Source organism: Elgaria multicarinata, chromosome 9 (assembly GCF_023053635.1).
Source record: "Elgaria multicarinata webbii isolate HBS135686 ecotype San Diego chromosome 9, rElgMul1.1.pri, whole genome shotgun sequence".
NCBI lineage: Eukaryota > Metazoa > Chordata > Lepidosauria > Squamata > Anguidae > Elgaria > Elgaria multicarinata.
In genome coordinates this window covers 35828095-35841810 of record NC_086179.1, presented here as the reverse complement: position 1 = coordinate 35841810, position 13716 = coordinate 35828095, and the positions used below count along the sequence as shown (strand labels likewise).

The 13716-nt window shown below is 42.0% G+C and overlaps 1 protein-coding gene across 2 annotated transcripts in view; it reads right to left on the bottom strand.

Annotated features, from left to right (window-relative positions):
* The window catches only part of SYNGR1 (synaptogyrin 1), a 40804-nt gene that overhangs the window by 15006 nt on the left and 12082 nt on the right, over positions 1-13716 (bottom strand). For both annotated transcript variants that reach the window (XM_063133559.1, XM_063133560.1), the window contains exon 2: positions 6822-7059. In XM_063133559.1, the coding sequence (XP_062989629.1) occupies positions 6822-7059 (238 nt within the window). The remainder of the gene's footprint in view (positions 1-6821; positions 7060-13716) is intronic.

Here is a 13716-nt window from a genome sequence, read left to right as displayed (position 1 = left end):
GTCGCCATCCATTGGGAACGCCCCCGAGTGGCTACGGAGCGAGGACAGACCAACAGAAGAGCCTTTGCTCTGGCTGAAAAAGTCGGGTAAGTCCCCGACTTTTCATCCACACATCTTTGGCTCTTTGCCCCGGTGTGGCTTCGAACCTGCATCATCTAACTGACACCACGCAGATTCAGAGCCACCCCAGGGCAAAGAAGACATCCCTTGGGAAAACCTATGTTTCTTTCACTGGGATATTCATGAATAATATTTATTGAATCTTCCTTCTTCTCAAGAACACACTAGAGTTCCCTTTGGCTCCCTTCTGCTTTTTAAAAGTTTATCATATCCTTTGAACATGTTTTCAAATTCTACATCTAGGAAGATTATACTAAACTCTTGCTTTGAAACAAAAGAAAAGCAGGAACCATCTCATAAATGTGTGACTCGAAGAAGGGAGGTTTAAAAGTAAAAGTTCTAAATATTTGTCTGTCTGAATTTGGAACTTACTTATTCAGAAGCTGTTCCAATTGGAAGGGTCAAGAAAAAGGAAGAATCAAAATGGGGAGTAGCGAGGCTAGGAACTAGTTCCAAAATAAGCGTAATCGTTATGGAAAATGGACACACTAGAACAAAATACATGTGGTGATCAGCAGTTGGAATTTACATTGCCAAGGCATCTTTGTGAAACTGCGTTTTGGAGACAGATGCTCTAATTTGATGATGGGGGGTTCAATCGTGGTAACCCAAGGGCTGAGTTGCTACAGAGCAACTTCCAAGCAGAGTATATCTGGTAGTCTATGAACTGTGTGCTTTTCAAAATTGTTTTTAAAATTCAATCAAGTCAGCATTCCTAAAACAGTAAAATGGCCTGAACGCCAAATCCCACTGTAGTGTTTTAAAAATGCTAAATCTATTGTCCTGGTTGCTTACAACTATTTCAGAAATCTACAGGTGGCAATTACTAAACTCTATTTCCTGGATACCTGGCGTAATTCTTAATCTCCACCAGTTTCCAAGTGACTAGCTTAGAGCCAGTGGGCTGGTTTGGAGGATCACTGAGGGTTAAAATAAGCCAACATGGTTGTTTAATGCTTGGCGAGCAGCAGCATGTGTGGGGCGTAATTTGCCTAATTACTCATCTGGGCATGGCTTGTCATGTCATCTGAACAACAGGCCATGAGTTATTTGAGGGTTGTTTACCCCTCCAAGAATCCATGCCACTCGGGTTTGGACCACGCAACAGCCCATGCAAATCACACCCCATATACACTGGCATATGCAACAAGCCACCATGGCCTTTTAACTTTCAATAATTGTGCAAACCATGTGAATATGCTGTAGTGGAAAGAGTATTGAGCTTAGACCATGGAGACCCAAGTTCTAATCCTTCGTAAACCACACATCTCACTGGGTGACCCAGGGCCAGTTACCACCTCTTAACCTAACCTATCTCACAAGAGCTGCAAGGATCAAAATGGAAGATCCTGAGCTCCTTGGAGGAAGGGCAAAAAAACATATAATAAATATTTACAAAGCTAATCTAGAGTCTCCAGTGTAAAACATCTAATCTAAGATTATGGAGAATACAGCTATCAATGGCTCCTAGTCTTGATGGCTATATGCTACCTCCAGGATCAGAGGCAATATAACTACGTAAATCAGTTGCTGGGGAACATGGACAGGAGGGTGCTGCTGCACTCAGGTCCTGCTTGTGGGTTTCCCACAGGCAGCTGGTTGGCCATTGTGTGAACAGAATGCTGGACCAGATGGACCCATGGTCTGATCCAGCATTGCTCTTCTTGTGCTCTTAAGGCTGCAGTTAAGGCTTGGCCTGAAGAGAATTCACATTTTGTGAGTAAGCGGATAAAACAGATATTAATCAATACTGATTGGGAACTTGAAGAGCAACCCCAGTTCACGGAAGCTATGCACTGGATGTGGCTTCTTCTATTAGAGAGCATGAAAAAATAGTTTTCACGGTCACAATTTTTCCTAAAAGCAGATTTCATAGTAATGGAGAAGCAAATGGGCCTATCGCCAAGGAAAATCTTGTTTACCCTTCAAAAGCTGTGAGTAAACATTTCACAGTATAGTTTGCAAGACATATAAAGGTCTTATGCTTTCTGCAAAGGTCTCAGCAATTCTATGAGAGACAGGGCTTGCTGCGAGTTTGCTGCAAGACGGGAACCAGATATATTTGTTTAAAAAAACTGCAACTTAAAGTAAAATACCCTCTGGATTTAGAGACCTTTATACACCAGAGACGGGTTGTACAGAATAGCAATTACGGGGCTGGGCAAGATATTTCTCTGGCTGAGGCGAATTATGCCCTTCCTGCCCACCCAGAGTCAAGGTGCATGGGTACCCAAGGTTGGCCAATTATATATTGTTTTAACTTGGTTTATGGTTTAATTTGTTTTTCGCTGTGTATATTTACTGTTTTATACTGTATGCTTTTATCTGTACGCCACCCTGAGATATTGATATAGGGTGGGATATAAATATTTTAAATAAATAATAATAAATAACTTATTTGGGCATCTAAACCAGAGCATCCCACAAGTGCCTCTTCCACTCAATAATAAAAGAGGATGTCTGTCTCTTCATCCGTGCCATAGTAGCAAGAGAGTAAAACCTAAACACATGAAATTTGGCATACACACTAAGGAGACCTTAGGCATATGCACCTCAGGATTATTTTGTTTTTACAACACATTTATTTTAATTGATTTAAATGTGTCCGAGTAGTGGAAGCCTGCAGCCATTAGTGGCAAATCTTCAGTGACTAGTGGCAATGTCCCCTAATTGGAACATAGCTTTGCTGTCCATACAGTTTGAAGTCAGGGGAGATGAGGAGAGCAAGGCCATAGTTCTACATCTGTCTCCTGCTGTGGGGTACCCCCCCACACACACACACACTCAGGAGAATGGGATGGACAGATTCCTCCCTCAAAGGACTATAGGGGTGCCAGCAAGCATGGCTTCACTCAGATGAGGTGAACACAAAATATCCAGCTCTGACAACTGAGAATGTTCGCTTGAAGGCTTTGCCGTATCAAACTAAGGGCTATCCCAACCCGTGCAAAGCTGGGTCCATTTGCAAATTTACAATAATAATAAATTAAATAACTATCAATTACCTGCTTTTCAGGGACCCAAATTCAACTGTTTGGGGCAGCTGCCTCACTCTGCCTAACATAAAGTGGGCCTTGAGTATTTCTGTTTTATTTTCTATGCTATGATTATATTACTCCCTTCTTTTGAAATACAAATTTCCTTTTTTTAAAATCAGAAACAGTGGAATTCATGGAATTCTCCCCATCTCTTGACAGGGAGCTGGTCTAACCTATGTGGTTGTGTGCTCTGAAAGAGCCTTACATTCATAGCTGATAGCTTTAGGGTAGAAAGGCTATGAGTGGGGATGCATTTGCTGCGGTTTTCAAACTGTGCTCCAAGGAACCCTGTGGTTTCCTGGAAACTTATCAGTAGCTCTTCATTGCGATCAGTAGTGGCAGACTGGTTTCCCTGATAGATAACTCGCCCACCACTTCCAATCTTCTCCTGCTATGCACAGCCAGAGAGGAGTTTTACGGGTGCTCCTGTGTGTCACCCCTTAAACAACGCACACACACACACTGCCAGTGTGGAGCCACCATTTAAAAATTTCCACAATGTCCTGATGTAGCATTGCTCTGAGAAATTGTGGAAACCAGTTTAATTTCCCACAATGCCCTGGGGCGCTGACACATCAGGGCACTATAGGCAATTAAAACAGACTGATGAGAATATCATTGCGGCTGTCGTCTGCCACTGTTAAGTAAGTCTGCTAGGATGACCCATTGATGCAGGAGGGAGACCCCCCCAGAAGGCCCCTTATCATGGGCCTCTTCTAACCTTGAACTTAGGCTTGCAGGCTGAAGAATCCCTAAGGGGGAATCCCTTTAGTGTAGAATCAATTCCCTGAGGGTAGAAAATGTGACAACGTGGCCTGTTGAATTATGCATAGGCAAATCCTATCTAGTGAATCACCTGTTCAGTTCTGTGACAGATACTTAAAGAGACAGAAAATGATTGAATTTATCACATGAAAAAGACTTTGAATCCAAGACTTAGTCTTAGACCAGCTTTCCCCAACCTGATTCTCTCCAGATGTTTTGGACTCCAACTCCCAGGATTGGCCAGGCTGGCTGGGGCTGATGGGAATTGAAGTCCAAAACATCTGGAGGGTACCAGGTTGGAGTAGACCCATTGAAGTCAATGGGATTGAAGCTGGTCATGATTAATTAAATCCTATTGATTTAAATGGTTCTACTCTGAGCTTGACTAGATCTAGATCCAACTCTCTATGCACAAATTTGCATTGGAACCAGACTGAGAGAGCAAAATGAGGAAAAGCGTATCACAGGGAAGAGGGAATTGCAGTGAGGCCAGTAGAAAGGAGGACTAGAGAAGATGGAGGGAGGAAAGACAGAAAGGAAGGAAGAAGCCGGGCATGCAATAAATGATGTGGTATGAGCACAAGGATTTTCCTCATGACTCCACAACCCTCCAGCTGATAATATCAGGCGCACATAGGCTGCTCTAAATACTCGCAGCAGTTTTCAGTTCCACTCCAAAGCTCTTGGCTACTGTTCGAGCATAATATTCCCTGCATGGAGAGAGAATTACCATCACAACCCCGGGCCGATGAAAGCCTCTGAGTTCCCCCACTCCACATTTATTTGGATTTGGTTCTTTTGGCTCATAGGAAGCAGGAAATAACTTGGGTCTCGCTGTGAATGTCAGAGATTGGGAAGGGTCTTGCAAAGCTCCAGAATGTGCTGAGGGAGTGGGTTACAAAGGTTTAAATTTGGTGTATTTGAAACAGGCTTGAGGCTTATACTTTATACCTATTTGGCTGGAAAAGTTAATCAGCAATTAGGTTGAAGGACAAGTTCTGCGACTCAGCATATCTCATCCCTACATATGAACGATTTGAAACGTAGTTGATGCCATTTTGTCCATGCGCTCTCACACAATACATGACATGTCTAGGAAGGGAAATAAAAATAAGGGGTGATGGTGATTGTGAAATCTTTCAGGCTACTCCTGTTCAGGCACTTTGAGATGGAGGCTCCTAGCACTGCCAATCGAAATACGTTACACAACTATTCCATTGTTCTCTCCTTAATGGATTGTTTGTGGAAAGAAAAAGAAGAAAAGACAGAAGAAGTGCTTGGAAAACGTTTGGACTTCCTGTAAAATTCTGGGTTTGAGGCAGAGAAATGGCACAATAAAAGCCTAGTTTTGAAATACCCTTCATTACCATGAAACAAAAAGGGATGCAAACCTAATGTTTACCTCCCCTGCAGGTCACTTATGGGATGTTCTTTTCAACAGTAGGACTTCAACATGCAGATACAATTAATTATACCGCAGTATAATTAATTGTTGGATGACCCAAAGGAAGCCTGCTATAGTCAATTTATCTCCTGGGCTAATTGTTCTAGGAGTACTTGACGTAGCATGGCCTAATCCAGTCTTTCCTAATCTGGAGCCCTCCAGATGTTTTGGATTGCAACTTCCATCATCTCCACTCCGCATGGCAACTTACCAGATACACCTGTATCAAAGCATGGAAGTTGTAGTCCAACACACCTGGGGGGCACCAGATTGGGGAAGGCTGGTCTAATCAATAAATTATTCTTGGAAAGATAAGGCTGTGAAAGGGGCAAGAGTTGCAGAAAGGAACGTCTCTAGAACTTTGGAATTAGTAAATTCTTCAGATGCTGCTGCAAATGACATTATGGAAGTGGGTGATTAGAAGGGACAGAACCCACCCAATTCTCCAAAGAGCTAGAATAGCTTTCAGTTCTCAAGGAACAAGGGAACTGATCATTCTTTTCCCTGCAGGAATTATGTTTTCATTCCTGCACACATAAAGATGGCCTGACTGGAGGCTAATTCTGGTTCCCAATTGGGTAAAAAAATGGTGACCACACCATTTTTCTTTTATCTCCCACTTGAAATTTCCAACAGTAGCTTTGGGGACTGAGGGATTTTGCTTGGAGGAAAAGAAACTACTGAGCTTAACACAGTCCTGCAAACCAGCTCAGTGCAGCACAAATTAACATTTTGTGGTTATTCTAGAACAAATGTTTCTGATTGACATGGGTGTAGTTTATGCCAATTTGTTCCATGGAAGTGTACTGATATTGATCCTTGTCCTTTGAGTATAGGAAAATGGGAGGGCAAATGGTTCATTTGAAGAAAGGTCAGTCAGGGCATGAACTGATTGCTTTTCAACGGACAAAGAAACCTTTGTGGAATTGGTCAGAGAAATTATAAAATAGGAAACCATTGACGAGATAGGAACGTAAGAAGCTGCCGAATGCTTAGTGGGATCATTACTCCATCTAGCCTAGTACTGATAGATGTTCTCAGATATCCTTTTAGCTGGAATTGGTGGGGATTTTCTGCATGTGAAATAGGTGTTCTACCACTGAGCTGTGGTCTCTTCTCCAAACAAGAATGAGTGAAGCAAGGAAGGAAAATCGATAATACAAGTGGTAAGAGGGGTGAAAGTGGTGGAACAAAAAAAAATCAAAGGAGGAAAAAAGGGGGAACGAAGTTGACGGCAAAAAGGTAGAGAAAGAGGCATGTCTTACTACAGTGGCTCATCAATTATTTTATGAAATCAGGCAGACCCTTGTGTAACACAATTCTATGCATGATTATTAAGACATAACTTCACAATGGAACTTACTCCTGAGTGAGCATAGGACTGCAGCCATATTCACAGTTACACACACCACCCCTACAGAAACCCATGTAGTGCTGATCTACTGGGAGCTCACCAGATACACCAATATCAGACAGCACAGCTTTCTTGCGGTCCTTGACACTGCTGATCTGTGGAAAGTAGACATCTAGCGCCAGGTAAAGAAGGCAGCTGAGGAAGGCAAGGACTCCCACGGTGATGCCATAGTTGCAGGCATTCTGGTTGCTGTTGTAGATGCAGTACTCCTTCGACTCACTTGGCTTGTTGATGTAGCCTTCATTCACAATGGAGCCAAATACAACGATGGAGAAAAGCTGGATTCAGGGAGGTAAGAGAATGGTTAAGAGGATTTACCTTAGAAACACAGAATCTACACCAGGATCATGTTCCAGCCAGTGAGAAGAACTTTTAAACCCCCTTCACACTAATGGAAGGGAGCTAAGCACATGCCTAACTAAGACTAAGATGGGCTTCAGCATGGCTGGATTGAACCCCAAGTGTTTTAGTGCAGCATTCTAAAAGCCCACTAGATTTAAGTAGCTCCTATTTGCTTTCAGCCTCAGCTGCTAACTAATCTGCTTGAAATATGCTTGAAAATACCAGCAGTGCTACCCAGATCTAGTAATTTACAGCACCATAATTCAACCACCTACTCAATCTTCTGCCTACTATTTCTCTGTACTCTATTTTCTCACATGTCTGATCTATCCAAATTTTACTCCTAAAGTGCTCCACCCCATTCACTGATTTATTATGCTTTGTTTTCATTTGTTATTCAATAATCATTCTTTTCTTCCAATTTCCTTATCTTTTCCATTATTTTGCCAAATGCTGCACATCTATCTGGTACGGCCCAGGGATATTTACATGATCCAACAGTAGAAACACACCATCAGCTTTTGGCAAAAGATGAACAGGCTTGGGATCCAAATCTTCAGACCTGTTCCTTGAAAAGATTTAGGGACCAGCTACTACCAGCTGCTTCTCTTTTCCCCTTCTCCACCATAGTAACTTTTGAACTGACAGCGCTAGAAGTATTCTGCGCATACATATTAAAATGGTTGTTCCATGGCAACCAATTGCCATTTCCCTCCCCTAATCTGGCCCTATGAGGTTCCCCAGATGCCACCCCCCCCAATGATCTTTTTGTGCTTTCTATGCTTTTGTGCTGTTCTTTCCCCATTCTAAAAGTTTGGAATGCCTCTGCTAAGGCTTAATTACTGGAAATAAAGAACTTTAAGGCTGCCCCCAAGAGTTTCTCTGAAATAGGACTGAAAGAGGTCCAACACCTCTGCTCAACAGAAAACAAATATGGTAGCAGAGACAACAAAAATCAAGGCTGAGGATTGGTGGAGGGGAGGGCATGGCGCGTTCGCAGGAGCTAAGGTACCTCTTCCCCCTTCAGTCTGCAGAACATGGTCTGACACTCAGGCCTACCAAACAGCAACAGTAATTATTATTTGATAGTCCAGCAAAGCTATTGCCAATTCCATACTGCCTCTCTTCATACTCAGCCCCTCTTCATCATTGCCTGTTATGGTTATACTGGCTTGACAACTGCAGGAAGTCCCTAAAACAGCCGTAACCTTGGCCATGTTTGCCTTGTCAGGTGATTTTAATGTAAAATCACCTGACATGTATGATTCTCAACAGTGACCACCCAAGGCAGAAAATCCAATAGATGCATGCCTAGGATGGTAAAAAATATCACAATTAACTACATAATTGAAAAATTTACTGCCCCATACTGAAACTCCAAAATCTACCAGCTGAGGCAGTTTCTCGCCCCCTACCCCATAGCAAGGCCTGGTTCTCAAACTCTAGGGCAAGGGGGGACTCAGACCCTTGCAACAGAGGCAAACCATGGGACTCTTGGAGTTATCCGGAACACATGCAGATGTAGATTCTGGGACTGCTTACCCCTTAGGAATTATTTTTGCACACTTTTGCCATCTCTGGTTGCGTCCTCCCTCAAAGCCAGGCTCTAGGCGGAAGAGGGGAAAACAAGAACCCCAAGCAGTAACTTAGCAAGCAGCAGCTGATGGAAGAAGCCATTCGGTTCCTCCTATTTCAGATTGGCTACAGGAGCATGGTGAGGCTTAGTTACTACTTCCCTTGCAGGGGGAGGTAGTTCCCCAGCCTAATAGCATGAAGGGTGGTGGGGGACTCCTCATATTCTGAGAAGAAGGCAAACCTTCTCCAATTCCGGGGGAGTGAAAAGACTGGGGGGAAATAAATATTTAATGTTTTGATATGGGGCAGGGGTGGGCAGAGAGGGAGAGAGAGAAAGCGATTTTAAGTTTTTAAGCCAGGAATTAGAATAGGGAGAGCCCTGGATAGGAAGGCCATGTATGTCTCCCTCAGAATATTCTTTCTTTTTAAGTTCCCATTTACAAAAACATCCTCCGGCTGCCCTGAAAAGCACACAAGCCAGGAGTTATTTTCATTGCTGGCATAATGTTCAACAGACTCCCTGTTGAATGTGGATGTGCATTCCATATCTCGGCTAAACACTACATAGAAATGAAGATTTACTTTGTTTTCCTTCCTGTTTGGAATCCAGAGCAGTGCAGGGACATCTGGTGTTTTATCCAACCATGCAGCATAACCAATAGTATTTCGTCCATTTAAAAGTCATACATACACACATTTATTTAACATATTTTAAAATCCCACTTTATCAGGCAACTAATGCATCATTTTTTTTAAAAAAATGGCAATTATTCATTTTAAAAGAGAAAGAAAACCCAAGATAAAAACAGTGCAGCACACTTACTGCTTTAATGGAAGTACCTTCCACTGAATGAGTGGAACTTAGTTCCAAGTAAACATGCATAATGATTGTGCAGTAAAAGATCTGGATTAAAAAAACAGTCTTTGCCTGGCTCTGGAAAGACAGCTTCAGAGCCAGGCAAGTCTCTCTAGGGAAAGATTTCTAACATTGGGGCGCCACAATTGAAAAGGCCCTCTCCCAAGCCCCCTCTGAACACAGCTAATTCAAAGCACAATTTTCCTTCCTCCGTTCTCCTGTTTCGTGTGTCATAAAAAATTAAAAGCTGCAGTTCAGAGCAGAGTGTTTCCGTTTTGACCCAAAGCGCAGCATCTGAGAAATGTTTTAATAGTGAAGCAGGCTCATGTGGGAAGCAGTGGTCCTTAGAACAGACTTGTGCCAAGTTGTTTAAGTTTTATTAAGTTTTTCTACAGAACGTTTGTGTGGGTTTCTGCAAATCAGCAAAAGGAACTGATTCCCTAATCATGGAGCAATCACCAAGGATATCTGTATACAAGCCCTTTTTTTTGATCTACTGGCACCCCAAGATCTTACTAGTATACATATCTTGCTTAGAGACTAACTAGATTTATTAAGTGGTGATGAAAAGATGCTTATTCTCAAAGTCACTCTCTTCCCCAGCCTAATCTTTAGGTAGGGAAGGAAACAATCACAGGTAAACTTTGATATGGAAGACTCTGAAAGATTCCAGGGTGAGCTCACTCCAAAAATAAGCACTGATAATAGTTCTGCTTACCATGACATGCTTTCACCTGAAGTAAGGTCAAAATGGAAATACTCTGCTCTGAACTGCAGCTTTTCTTTTACGTGACACACAAAGGAGATTGGAGGCAGAAAGATTGTCCTTAGAATTAGCAGCCTGCAGCAACTGCTTTGCATTGCTTCATGCTAAAATCAACCCTGTTTCTATGATTTCATTGCTAGAAAACAATCTGGCCACATAATAAACATCCTCCAGTTATTGATCGAGAATAGAATGAATTGGCTCTCTATCTCCTGAGCCAATCGGTGCAAAAACAAAACAAAAACCAGACCAATAGAGGAGTCTGGAAAAAGCATGTATCTCACATTGCCTGTACAGCTTTAGCAAGAAAGTATTTTCCAAAGGAGCTGAAAGAATCAGAGAATGAAAACCATGGGAGAAATTATAAATTGCATAGAACACTAAAGTTGCACTCCCTAGCTACTGGAAATCTTGCTCAGGCCTAACATAACTTATAAATCTTTACTAGATATTTCCATCAACGTCACATTCAGTAATCAAAGGCTGCTAATGTGATCTCCCTTCTTCTGGCCCCAGTATTGCACAATAAACAGAGCAGTTGCACAGGCAGTGAACCGCCTGAGTGCCATGTGATGCATGCAGCATGATACCAATTTCCAGCAGTTTATTAGGCCCTCCTGAGTATCATGTGATGCCTCTGCAATTCAGCCCATTAATGGTTTTGAACACCATAGGAAGGAAACTATCAGTCTGCCTCAGAATCGTACTGCTTAATTTTCGAAGATGCCCATCTTGTTTTGGCTTGAATGTCCATGTGTCCCTTAACTTAGAGGCCTTAACTCACCATGATCTCTTTCTCCTTTGTTCCTTTTTAAATTCTGTTATAAAAAGGAAATTACTGTTACATATTTTTCCCCATCAGATTTATAATCAAATCGACTTTAGATAGAATAAAGCAAAATATTTTTCTTGTATTTGAAGAGTCACTTGCCAATTATTAAATATGTTTTCAAGTTCACAGCAAGAAAAATGACCAGACTGCTGGGTACAGATTATCCAACTCCCATTTTATTTTTATGCAGCCATTTTCAGCTGCAAGCTTTGGAAACCTCTGAAAAGTCAGGAAGAAGCTTATGTTTTCCTTTGTGTGTTCTTATTATTATTGCATTTTTTTAAAAAAAAATACTATTATATGAATTTCTAAGCCTAACAGGCTGGGACAATTATAATTTGTAAATATAAAGTAATAGACTTAAGAGTCATGATTTTAATGTTGTCTATGTGCTGTATTATGTTTTATATCAGTTGTTAGCTGCAGGGCAGGATATCAATCAAATAAATCAGCACCTTTCCTGCTTGAAACCCTAGAGAGTTGCTGTCAGCCAATGTAGACAATACCGACCCAGAGCAATTCTGTAACTGGGGGTAAAACGTTTGTGTTTGTGTGTTGTGTGAGTTGCTTCTGCTGTTTGAGCAACTGTGGCTACACAAGTGATTGCGCATTATGCTTGTGCAACCCATCATACAACCTGGTGTGCAACCAATTGCACAAGCAAAATGGGCCATCACTTGCAGAACGGAAAGATTTGATGGAGCCCCACTATCACTATCTGAGTTTGCAGAATGATACTGTTGGATGCTGCCCAACAGGATTGGGCTGCAAATTTAATCAACCATTCACTACCTAAAACTATCTGCCTCAACCTGGCACCCTTCAGAAGTGCTGGACTACAATTCCCATCATCCCCAGCCAGCATGGCTATGAATGTCTGATGGATGATTCTTTGTGGCAGCGGAGAACAAAGCTTTCACTGCCACAATGGAGTCTTTAAAAATAGACACACATCACAAAATGGAAAACTTAATGTTTTTACTACTATCAGATGATTTCTGCTGGAACAACTGCTTGGAGAAATGACATTATCCATTTACACACAAAATCAGTAAGTGTGCAGCTAGCAAAAGCTTCACACACACTTCCCTGATAATATGTCTGAGCCATGGCCTGGAATAACCTGTGAGAGAGGAGGCGAGGTCAGATTTCTGACCCAATTCCACTCTCAAGAGTTCTTAGGACCATGCTGTTAAAATATGTGCATATTTTCAGAATACAAAGCACAATTCCGCTTTCAAGATTTCTTAAGACCATCCATACTTTTAAAGTATGTGTATATTTCAGAATAAGAAGTGAACAGAAACCAACTAGTGCTGCACTTTTCAGAAATGTCTGCACTGCATCCATCTAGAATTGTGTTGTTTGGATTTTGAAGACAAGAAGATTCAGTACTTCAACGCTGAAGGCATTCCTGGTGGCAGAACCAAACATGTCCTCCATGGGACTCTACCAATAGAAACACAGAGAACAGCTCACACAATTACAATTGCTTTTGGTAAATGTTGCCTACAGCAAGCACATAACTTGTGAATGCTACACTTGTGAACATACATCTGAAAAACTTGACTGTGCCAGGGTCTCCAGATGTATATATGACAAACAAGTTACATGACCACTGTATGCAATACCAGTGTGGAACAATCATCATTTGTATGTGGAGCTGCCAGGAGAAATGCAGGGTTAATACATATTCCATATCTCAATCCACATTATTATTTTTTAAGGCAACCTTCAGCAACCTGATGTGCTCCAGATGTGTTGGACTACAACTCCCAGTATGCCCAAGCCAGCCATGCTGAGAATTGTAGCCCAACATATCTGGTGGGCACCATGTTGGGAAAGTTTGCCTTAAGGAAATTAGTTGCTTTGGAAATATTTATTGGTTCTGTTGTACTTCAAGCCGCAAAAACATTTATTGCCTATGAACAGCAGGCGATTGAACTGCAATGAATGATAAAGAGATGAACTGCTCTCTAATCTCAATTTTGCCATAGCTTTCTTGCCTGTTAATGGTATTACAAACTATGCCAATGGCCCTTATCCTCTACCCACTCCCCACGTTTCATTGCTGATCCCACAGCATTAACTGGCTCACCTCTACCTAAAGAGGTCAAAACCAATGAAGCAAACACACAGCAATAATTCTGTTCCCTTGGAGACTACTTGACTGGATTCCACTGTGATGTCGTTTGCAAAAGCAGTTACTTTATTTTAACTGTGTGTTTTTTCAAGACAGGACTTGGAGCTGTGCTAAAGACTGAGTAAAGCAAGGAGGGAGTAAGTAAGGTTGCCAGGTCCAGATTCCAAGACTGCCTTTAATAATTGCACGGAAGTGAACATTCTATCAGATATGACTACTCCTGTCATTGCAGCACTTTGATGGGAAAAGGCACAACATGAAAAATTGTTCCTTCTGTGCAATTCTGGAAGAGTCCTAGTAGGGCTCCTATAGGGAGGGTTCATAGCTCAGTTCCTCCTCTGGGTGCCTCCTTGAAGATAGGCTCGGAAGGTGGCAACAAGGAAGATGGCCTTCTAGGTGGTTGCCCCCTAATTTTGGAATG